The sequence below is a fragment of the Prosopis cineraria genome, unplaced genomic scaffold (genome assembly GCF_029017545.1).
Source record: "Prosopis cineraria cultivar Desert tree isolate PC_DT_omini unplaced genomic scaffold, ASM2901754v1 PC1546, whole genome shotgun sequence".
Lineage (NCBI taxonomy): Eukaryota > Viridiplantae > Streptophyta > Magnoliopsida > Fabales > Fabaceae > Prosopis > Prosopis cineraria.
In genome coordinates this window covers 1-11,290 of record NW_026556871.1, presented here as the reverse complement: position 1 = coordinate 11,290, position 11,290 = coordinate 1, and the positions used below count along the sequence as shown (strand labels likewise).

At 32.9% G+C, this 11,290-nt stretch overlaps 1 protein-coding gene across 1 annotated transcript; it reads left to right on the top strand.

Annotated features, from left to right (window-relative positions):
* The first annotated feature begins 6,716 nt into the window (after positions 1–6,716).
* On the top strand, positions 6,717–9,792 carry LOC129300354 (uncharacterized). Its single transcript, XM_054938918.1, has 4 exons — positions 6,717–7,076; positions 8,538–8,728; positions 8,917–8,997; positions 9,570–9,792. The coding sequence occupies exons 2-4, from the start codon at positions 8,538–8,540 to the stop codon at positions 9,775–9,777; spliced, it is 480 nt and encodes a 159-aa protein (XP_054794893.1). The 5' UTR covers positions 6,717–7,076; the 3' UTR covers positions 9,778–9,792.
* Positions 9,793–11,290: the final 1,498 nt, after the last annotated feature.

Genomic DNA, 11,290 nt, shown 5'->3' with positions numbered 1-11,290 from the left:
ATAGAAGAAAATATAATACTTTGTGGTTCATATAAATAACCACAATTATGGAAAAATACTTTTAATTTTCTTAAGAATGAAATAAAAAGGGATAAAGAAATTAAAATTTAAAAATTAAAAAATTAAAATTAAAATTAAAAAGGAAAAATTGATGGAAAGAACCTAGTTGGAAGGCAAATTAGTCCCAAGAACCAAATTCTATTGAAGGACCAAGCTCAATTTTTTATTGTTTTTACTTTGCATTGTGCTTACCAAAATGCCCCTGCCTTAACAATTGAATTTGAATGCGAAGACCACCCTATCTGCTTAGCTTCTTTATGCTATTTGAACTAGAGAAGACTAGAGTATTGGTAAGGGATGGTTTTTCGAAAAACTATCTGCTTAGCTTCTTTATGCAATTTGAATGAGAGAAGACTAAGGTGCAAGTCTTCTTGCTTACAGTGTAAGGCTTCTTGCTTACAGTGCAAGGCTTCTGACTTAAGGTGCAAGAGTTTTAGCTTTGAGTGCAAGGGATTTGAATTTGGGTGCAAGGGTTTTGCCTTATGATATATCAATGAGATTTACATGTAATCCATGGTCATTTTCATATAATTCTTGGTGACTGATAGTGGCTTCCTTTCTGTGTGACAGGTTTTCATATAATTAGTTAAAGATTACATGTAAATAATTACTCAACCATGCTCGCGATGTTTCTCCCTTTATTGATTTACATGTAATCCTCAATCATTTTCATGTAATTCTTGGTGAATGATAGTAGCTTCCTTTCTATGTGACAGGTTTAAATGTAATCTACTAAAGATTAAATGTAAATTGTTGCTCAGCCATGCTCATAATTTTTCCCCTTATTGATTTACATGGAATTAATTGTATTTTTCATGTAAATACAAGAGCACTCACAGTAGATACTTTTGGTGTATTTTATTTGCTTGTAATCCACAACATATTACATGTAATTATCACACTGAAAGGTGACGTGAGGATTCAACAATTTTACATGAAAAACAACTAAATTTTTAATTTTAAATATTACTATGAACAACTAAAATATGAAAGAAAGAATAATATTTTTATCGGTTTTGGTATGTTATTGTGCAAAGTACAAACTAAGAAAAAGATGAACCACTGACATAGTTACAAGGATTAGGATTACAATGATGTTACAATTATGTAGAAAAGAGTGGGCCACTATTTTTGTGCAGCAAGCTTCTATTTTTACAAGGACATGAAATTGATTGACGCTACGCAAAAAGCAAAACACAGCTTAAACTATATATATTTGATGCAAACACTAGGGCCATGTTATATATTGTCTTATAGAACACTATTTTTATACATCAGCTAGCATTCTTTGATTTCTGTTAATCACATCAATAAAGGTTTTTTTTGCTCATTGTACAAATATTAAGATATTAAACACTATATCTCTAATTCAAGTTTAGACTTCTTCATTGATGTCTTTGTTACAAGTTGTTTTACTTCTATCTTTTGACTGAGTGTTCTTGCAATGTCTACTTGCTCTGTTGTAATTTTTAAGCTTTCTTTAGCCTCTCATCATACTTGCACTAATCTCACTAAGATAAGTCTCCATCTTCTTGATTTCCATCTCATAAGATGTTTGTTGGAATGTGCTCTCTAAGAGAAAGGCCATTTTAAGCAGAATTTTACACTTCAGCTCAGGAAGATGTAAAATTGATGTAGAATTCTTTATAGTCAACATATAAAATTTTCAATGTGTAACGTCCCGAAATTTTTAAGACTCATACTTATTTTAAAATAAAATATCTAGAATTAAATTAAGATTAATTTGATAGAGGTTTAGGTTTGAATTTTACTAAGTAAAAATTTGATTTTATTTTATTTTTTGACTATGAAAAAAATTATCAAAGTTAATCTGAGCTTTTATATTATAACAAAAAGATTTAGGCTCTTTCTTGTAATTTTTTCTAAATTGTTTAAATCAGTTTTTAAAAGGGAAAACAACATGCAGAAAGAAAATGAAACAAGAAAGCAAAGGAAATGAAACGCACAAGATGAGAGAGTGATAGGAAGAAGAGAAGAGGAAGAGAGGGAGGTAGAGCTCGAATTTGGGAGGTTTTGTGGCTGTTGCGAGCTTAACTATACGATAAATAAACTCCTTACATCAATCCTCTTCCTTCCTTTTTAGTTTTTTTGAGTTTTTAAGAGAGGTAAATTTTAGATTTTGATCTCAAAGGCTTTGTTCTTATAAGCTTTGATTTCTTTGGATCTTATGAAAGATGTTTTGAGTTTTTATATGGTGCTTTAATATTTTGAGTGGGTAATTGGATGAAAAAGAGGTGTTTTGGGCACAAACTCAAATCCTAAGAGATTGGGTTTTTCTCTTTAATAGTTTAAGCCTATTGATTTAGTTGTAATTATTCTATTTGAATCTAATAAGATTTAAATTAAGCTTTGGTTTTCATTATAAGGGTTAATGGTGAAAGTTGGTAATGCTGAGTGAAGGTTTTTAGTTAATTAAAAATTGTATAGTTTGAAAATTAGCTTAATGATGGTTAATAAATAATTTTGGTGGTTAAGTGGTACTATGAGAATAGTTGGTTTAATATATTGACTATTGGGATGGATTATGGCTCATTGACCCAAGTTGTGTGGTGTGAGTTATAATCTTTTTTTATACTTTTTGCCATAAGAAGTGATGTGGATCACTTATATATTATAGAAAATTGTTGGTGGTACTTATTGACAAGTTAAGGAACAAGCCAAGTCTTATTTTGAACAAGAAGAAACCTTTTGGTACTAAAGGGTTGAGGTAACAGGAGAATTTATATTTCTTATTACTTTATTTAGTTATTTTTGAATAAATATTACTAGCTATCATGCATTACATGTTTTAAAAGATTAAATGTATTTTATAAAGGCTTATGGGGTACTACTTTAATAATAGTGCAAATATATTTTTTATTTGTTTAACAACAATATTTTTATGGAAATGAGATTGTTTGCATGTATTGTAATCATAAAGAATAGAAGTTGCACTTAAGGAAGTGTAACTAGGTTAAATACCTTAGATAGGCTAAGCAACCATTTAATGGAGATTTATAAATGTTATATTACCTTAGAGTATTGAAGTGGTCAATACTCGAGAAAGGTAGGCAAAAGTAAAAGGCATGATTTTGATAGGAGTTCACTAATGAGGAGGTGTAGACTTGTGATATTCTATAACACACTGCCAGTACTTAGTGTTGCCTTATGTATTGTGGGCTCAGTGCACTAAAGTGGTTAGTGTGTTGAATGTTCGACACATCTTAGTGGGAAAGAAAATTCAATATTTAAAGTGTGAAGTTGAGTGTCTAGGTCAAGGCAACTCTCATATAGAGAGTAAGTCAAGCTGGCTTTGAAAGGGAGTTAGCTTCGACTACTTAGGATTCACATCAAAGGGGTATATGGGTTTGGTGGATTAGATCATGCCTTAAATTATGTTTGTGCTTGTGGAGGTACAAGTAGGTATAAGGTTTACTTATAAGTTAAAGAGTTTTAGGGGGCATTTTGTTGGTCAGGAAAGGCCATACCAGCCTATGTCATGCATTCATGTATTTTAAATGGCTAAATTATATGCTATATTGAATATATTATTCATTTATTCGATTATGACTTACTTTGTAATAATTAATGTAGATTTCTCTGTTTTTGAGACTGTGGTTATCTCACTCCTTTTTTTACAATATTTATAGGTCTAAGTGAATGATCCAATAGTGGACCAAGAAAAGAGCTAAATTAGGGGTTTGCTTGTGATTTGTAAAGAACAACATCCCCTTTTCTTTTGAGCAAGTATATTGTCATGTATTTATGATTAAGGTGCCAGTAGGATGTGACTATACATATATCTGAATATGTGTAGATTGTGTGCTGTGTATGAATTTTTGCCACTTGTAAACTTGTGTTTAGGAAACTTGGTTATGGTATGTGATTTTGATATATTCATTTAATAGACCAAGTTTCTACTATAAGAAAATATTTATTTTGGTATATATATACATGAATATGTGTGATTCTATATGTAATTGCAAAGTGGTTGCATTGCGAATTGTATGCTAAGGGCAAACATACACCTTGGATAGAGAGATTAGATGTTTGGGCCCCACGGGGATTTTCAAGCCAAGTAAAAATGTTTAATATATGTATTTATATAAATACATGGTGTTTGGATTTATTTTTAACTACTTTTGTATGATTTGTGCATTTTAAGGGTTTAAGGTTCATTTTAAGAAATGGCACTCGAGTGGTCAAATTTTAATATAAGGGTTTTTTCTATCATTTGAATGTTTTATTAGGTACTCCTAGTCTTCTTTAATGTATCCAAAGTATTTTCACAAGTTTATGACTTTTAGGATGAGATTTGGACAAATTTGAAATGGTTTTTACTAAAAAGCTGCACTTTTGCATCATGGTGTCCAAATTTCAATCCGACCGTTGGATTTTCCTAAAATTTGGGTCACAAGTAAAATTTTTATAATATTTAGTGAGCTTTGGAATCACCTTGATCGGATGTCGAACAAGGAAATGATTCTCTCCGAAAGTTTGGTCGTAGATGCTGTCATGCTGTCATGACAACAACAATTGCTGAAATTAGGATGTGCATAAATTTTGATCTGATCGTTGGATCTTTTTAAAATTTTGTAGACTTATATTACTCTTTGAGTGTGATTCACTTCGATTAGAGATCAAATAGTTAAATAGTGTACTCCAAAAATTGGTTTAAATGTGCTATCATGATAGTAAAAATATCCAAATTTGTAACGTGTGCAAATTTTAATCCGACCGTTGGATCTTTCTAAAATTTTGAACACTATTAATACATATTAGAAGTGACGTGTGAGATTTAAAATCATTTCAATCGAAGGATAGACGGTGAATTGGTGCCTCCTAAAAATTTTCTCGGGAGGGCTGTCATAACAGCAGATTAATGCTGTCATGACAACAATTAAATGCTCCTATTTTCCTAGTTTGCTTTCGTGCGCTATACCGTAATTCTTCAGAATTTTCTAAAAAAATTAATTTAAATGTATATTTTGCTATTGTGTAGATTGTTTGGTATTTTAAATAGTGTATTTCTTAAGTTAGTTTTAGGATCAACTCATTAACCATACTCAGTTTATTTGACTTGGGCGATTTTTAGATAATACTCAGGGTAAGTGTTACACAACACATCAAAGGTATCATCTATAGCCTTACTCATGGACTTGTAATCAATAGGATTCATGGACTCTAGTTCAAGTAGAAGATCTTTTAAGGCATTTAATACAATTTGATTTTGCCTTTATGCTTAGGACATTGGCTTTCTTTCACTAATAAGTGATACATTGACGCTAATAGCATTTCTAAAATCCTTAGAAAGGCAACTAGTTGAAAGTGTCACATGTTCACCAAGTTTGCTAGTTACGAGCTGATTACATTCATCAGAAAGACTAGCACAATAAATTTCTTGCATATGAGAGATGATAGTATTAAAAATTAGGAAAACATCTACAAAATAAGAGATAGGGGAGCTATGCTAAATAGATCCAAATAAAAGAGGGCATGAACTTATTAGAAAAGTTAGTCAAATCATACTTACAATAGAAAAAAAGCTTAAGTTGGGGAGTTTTAAGTTTAGAGTTGGATGGAAGAATGCAAGCATACCTAACCAACCCATTGAACAAGGATCTGTTGCAGCATTTTTTTAGACCCTTCACCTTGCCTTTATTTTTCAACTGATATGAATAAACTTGCAATCCACTAAGCCTCAAACGACATCATCTGTTTCCTTAACCATGATTGCCAATTGCCAAATGTATAGAGTGCACGTCCTAGACAATTGTATAAGATAGGGTAAGGTATTACTTGACCTTAAGGACAATTCAATCACAATGTAATTGTGTGTGTTATGTGTGTTAGCATGCTCATAAGTAGGTAATTGTCTCATAAGCATGTTAGCATAGTCACACATCATTTTAACATGGTGTCACATAATGGTTAACATGGAAGGTAGGTAGGGGCATGAGAAGGTTGTATTCATTTTATATTAAATTCAGTATAAATAATATGTAATTTTTACTCACCTAACTTTGTTCATGGATTAATTTACATGAAATTTTTGTAGAACATTAGGTTCGGGCAATTGAAAGTTCATGGTCAATCTCAAATATGATTGGAGATAAGCTAAGTTTAAATGAGAACTTGAATTTTTAACAAGTTTGGATGGCATGACGAACAGAAGGAGCAACTTAGAACAAGAGGAGACCAAAACCATGCTCGTTCGGACAAAATAGACTTACTTAATCGTTATCCCTCAAGCCACCGGCACTTTGAAGTAGCTCAAAACTCGTCGCTCACAAGTCATCTGATTAGGGCACCGTGCAGAGAGATGAGCTTCTCTTTCTTTGTGCTTGTCACTCACAGCTCACACTGCTTGATAGTTCGTCAGAAAAACATCCCTCATCAACACTCTGGTCTTCTCTCGTTCAAATCGCATGACGGAGCTAAGTAGAGAGGATGGTTTTTGTGTTCAAATTCAGTTGTTAGGACAGGAGCATTTTTGTCAGCACAAAACAAACTAAAAATAATAAAAAATTAAGCTTGGTCCTTCAATAAAATTTAATCATTGGGACTAATTTCACTTCCGATCATGTTCTTTTCACTAATTTTTCCAAATAAAAATTACTATAAAAAGTGTGTGAAGGGCAGGGCTTTCAGCGTTTCACTCCGCGGTTCCGCCATCATCCCTACCCCTAACTAAACAAGGGTTCAAGGGAGACGCACAAGTCGGGGTAGGAATAGGCTAGCCCCTTTCCTTCAATAGACCTTCTCCTTCAATCTTCGATCAGTCCACACTCGGTGCTGTGCTCGTGAAGTCGTGCTCTCCTCCGTCGTCGATCAGTCGAGCCCAGACATTCTCTTTCGTCTTCTCCGCGGCGCCCAAACTCAGCTCGTGAAGTCTTGTTCTGCTCCCAGTCGTCGGCTTGTCGCTTAGCTCCCCTTTAGACTTTCCGCGAGTGCTCACCGTCGATCGCTTGTGCTCTTTCTCCTCGTCCTCGTCCAGTCGTTCTGCTCGTGTTCAGGTTGGTCCTTCTCAGTCTCCATCGCTACTCGATTACAGACCTGTTAGCCTGTTACTGGTATTCTTTCGCAAGTGTGCTTGAGGAGTTCCTCTGGACGTCTCACTGGCGGATTTAGATAATAGATGAGAGCTAGATATAGTTTCGAATGAAAAAAACAAAACTTTTCAGGCTTGGTCATTAAATTTTACTTACAGTGCTCAAGGGCGCTTCTAAAATCGTGAATTTTTGCTGGCATTTAACCATGTTACCACTTAGCAGTATCAGTTGTGTTTCATCTTGTCTATATGAGGGGTTTGTCTTCTTGGGTGTTATTAATTTTGTTCTTTTGGGTGAACATGGTGTTATAATTTTCATTTTGGAGAATTAGTTGCCGAGTTCACTAAGTTGATTGCCTGGTCTTATAGATGAGAATTTAGAAGTTCTGTGTTTATGATTTTCCTATTTGCTTTATGATATTCATGGTATATATTTTTCTAGTGATAAGGAAAAGGTTTTCTTATTAAACTTTCAAAGACCTGGTTTTTGGATGTGTTACAGCAGAGGAGGTGAATTTATTACTGTCTGCACGTGGATTTTATCAATCTGAACCAAGCCCTCGTTCCTTTCTTTGTCGAACTTGATTAATTATAAAAAAAAAATATGGACTGAACTTTTAGATTTTATAGCTTGAGAGAGGTCAGTCAAGGTAACTGGAATTTTCAATTCATTCTTTTGTGGAAGAATGACATAGAGATCCAAAAGAATCAATTAATTTAAGTTAATTCCCAAGTGTTAAATTTCAGGAATTTATAACTCAATTTCTCAATTTTGCAACTTCGTTGTGATTAATTTACAACTTATATTTCAAATTTTAACAAGACAAAATAATTTTTTTAATTCTTCAATTATGTTAAAATTTGAAAAACAAATTGCAAATTTATCAAAATATAATTGCAAAATTGAGAGATTGAGTTTCAAATTTATGAAGTTTGGCACTTGAGATCTAATTTGATTTAATTGATCTTTTTGGGATTTCTTAGTCATTCTCCCTTCTTTTATTGTATAAGAGTCATCTGAACAGGAGGAGATTATATTGAAGTCTTGATTGGTATTCCTATCCTTTAGTGCTAGCAATGGCTAGCTGTTGATTTTTATTTTGTTAGTTGTATTGTGTTGTGTTGTTGCATTCATTGGTGATGTCATTTTATTGTTTCATATTATTTTATAGATTAATATTAGTGTGCTGATTGTCTGGACTTTGAGGCCTAAATACGTAAGCCTTTTTAAAGGCCCACATGTGGTAGGCCTTTAAAAAGTTTTCAGGCTGGGCCAAGCGTATCATAGGCTCAAGCTTCTTTGGCTGAAAGCTGGCCTGTCCTATTCCCATCCCAGTAGCTGGTTTGGTCCTTCAAATTGTTCCTTGTACATGTTTTAGGCATTCCTTCTATGTGTTGATGCTTGCATTTTGGTTGTTTTTCACAGATGAAGGTGAAGAAGCAGAAGAGGCACAGGAAGATTCTCACATTTTACACTTCTTGCTTTGATTTTCGGAAGCCTTTCAAGGTTTTGTGTGATGGAAATTTTGTACACCACCTTCTTCAGAATAAGATAACTCCTGCTGATAAGTCTCTTGCTAATATTCTAAATTCTGATGTCCAGCTCTTCACAACCAGGTCTGTTTGTATTTCCGTTTTTTATATTTTAAAAAATAATTAACAATTAAATTTTTAACCTCTGTTTTATTGCTCACCCTTATCAGTTTTGTGCAAATATGTCATCTCCTTTTGTTTTGTTTTATTTACTTTCCTTTTTTTACTTTTTGATTCTCATTTCTTGTGAATTTCGGATGGAGGGGATGCAGATGTGTTTTAGAGGAGTTGAAACGACTTGGTCGCTCATTTACTGGGTCACTTGAGGCAGCTCGTCAACTTAAAATTGCCAGGTTAGCCATCCCCCGTCTTTTTTAGACAGTACTTGAGTAATACAACAAAGTTAAGTGATTTTATTTACCATTTTTTCCCTATCTAGTATTGCTCATCTTGTCATTAAAATGACATGTATAACAACTTTTGTCTGATTCGATATCAAAGCAGTTTGAACCACAAACCCATACATTTTGCTTAATACTCTGTTTCATGTATGAGTTTTTATTCTCTGTTCTAGATGATAAGCTTAATTTTTGCAAAAGAAAAATGAATTTCTACATGCTTCTCTCAAAATGACTACTAAATTTTGACATGGTTATTTTTTTTTTTCTTTTACACTCCATATCATGCCAAAAGATTGGATTAAGTTCCAGCCTAACATGTCTCTAAAAAATTTATTAAATTTCAGTGTATTTGATGTAATCATTTGGAAGGGAGATGCTTTTTAATTTGACATAAAAATGGACTAGCTAAGAATCCCATGATCTAATCATGCATCAATTTTGACTGATTTTCATGCCTACAAATTTTGAGATATTTGAATGCTAGTTTTGCTTTGTCTATTCTCACTTGAGTTTAAACATTATAGATGTGAGCACGAAAAATGTGAGCATGCTGCTAAATGCATAATGGAGGTTATTGGAGAAAACAATTTAGGGCACTTTTTTGTTTGCAGTCAAGATATCGAACTGCGGAGACAGTTGCAACAGGTTTGCCCCACTTTCAATTACTTGCTTGGCAAGTTTGTTTCTCTTTATTCTATCATTAATGAAATCTTGGAAACGTTATTGACTTGATTGATTAAGTAGACGCTTAAATAATACTGTTACATCTACTCTTCCATTTGTGGGGATACATTTATCTTGATGTATTCTTCGTGAAGGGTTTTTTTTTTTTTTTGGTCTTATTTGATTGTTTAGAACTTGATTCATTTAGAGATACTTTGAAGACAAATATAATCTGGTATTATGCATGCTGTTTGCCAGTTCTGTCAGAAGCAGAACTAGCAGTTAATTCCAAAAACTAGAGGGGGTGGGATTCTGGATCTGCGTATCAATTTAATGTTGGCGTTGGTGGAAGATGGGCTATTTATCATGAGCAGATAAATTGCAGTATTAGGTCCCTAAAGTGGAAGAATTTTGAGATAGTTGGATGGCTATTATCCTAGTTTTAAATGAGGTAAAGTAGATGGATGTTTTAGATTATTTCTAATTGTTATACACCACAAGAGGGTTTATAGAATTCTATAGTGTTTGATCATATTATTAATTATTAATTTCTTTTAAATGTTGTAACCTTATTTCAATTAACTTGGAACAAGTAAAAGTAAGGAAAAAAAAATCAAGAGATTTGGAATAAGTAAGGTGTATAAAGGATGAAGAGGAAATATTTTGGTCATAGATAATGATATTAAAGATAGATGGGAGACATATTTTTTTACACTTTTCAATGATGATGGGGGTTGTCAATTAACTTGGAAGATTTAGTAACTTTTGAAGGAGAGCAATTTGTCTTTTAATCGAAGAAAATATGGGCTTGGGAAGTGAGAGAAGCTCTTAAGAAAATGGCAAATGGTAAAGCTAATGGACCTGATTGTATTTCTATTGAAATGTGAAAAATGTTGGGTGAAGAAGGAGTGTGGTGGTTAATTAAGTTATTTAATGAGATCTTACAATCCAACAGTGCCGGACGATTGAAGGAGAAGCATCTTAGTTCCTATTTATAAATATAAAGGAGATATTCATAATTGTGCTAACTATAGAGGGATTAAACTTATGAGTCATACTATGAAATTATGAGAAAGAGTGATTGAGCATAGGTTGAGATTGAAAATTGAGATTTCGGAGAATCAGTTTGGCTTTATATGAGGGAGAGCAACTACAGAAGCGATTTATTTATTAAGGGAATTAATGAAAAAGTATCGATGTAAAGGCAAAGATTTACATATGATTTTCATTGATTTGAAAAAAATCTTACAATCGTGTATCGAAAGAAGTACTTTGGAAGGCTTTGAAAAAGAAAGGTGTCCATGTTGCTTATATTTGAGTTATACAAGATATGTATGAAGGGGCAAACAATAACTAGTATAAGAACGCTTGGTGGTGAAACAAAAGATTTTCCTATAAAAGATCGGATTGCATAAAGGATCATCTCTAAGTCCTTATTTGTTTGATCTAGTGTTAGATGTTTGATTGAGCATATTCAAGAGAAAATTTAAATTGCATGCTCTTTGCTGGTGATGGTCTAGTTCTTATTGCAGACAAAAAAGGAGAGATAAATTGTAAACTTGAGTTATGAAGGAAGACGTTA

What these genes read in the sequence shown, in the direction of transcription:
- LOC129300354 (XM_054938918.1), top strand. Translation starts at nt 8,538, where the DNA reads ATGAAGGTGAAGAAGCAGAAGAGGCACAGGAAGATTCTCACATTTTAC. An exon ending in GTCCAGCTCTTCACAACCAG is followed by an intron (nt 8,729 to 8,916) that starts GTCTGTTTGTAT and finishes GAGGGGATGCAG; the next exon opens with ATGTGTTTTAGAGGAGTTGA. An exon ending in CGTCAACTTAAAATTGCCAG is followed by an intron (nt 8,998 to 9,569) that starts GTTAGCCATCCC and finishes TAAACATTATAG; the next exon opens with ATGTGAGCACGAAAAATGTG.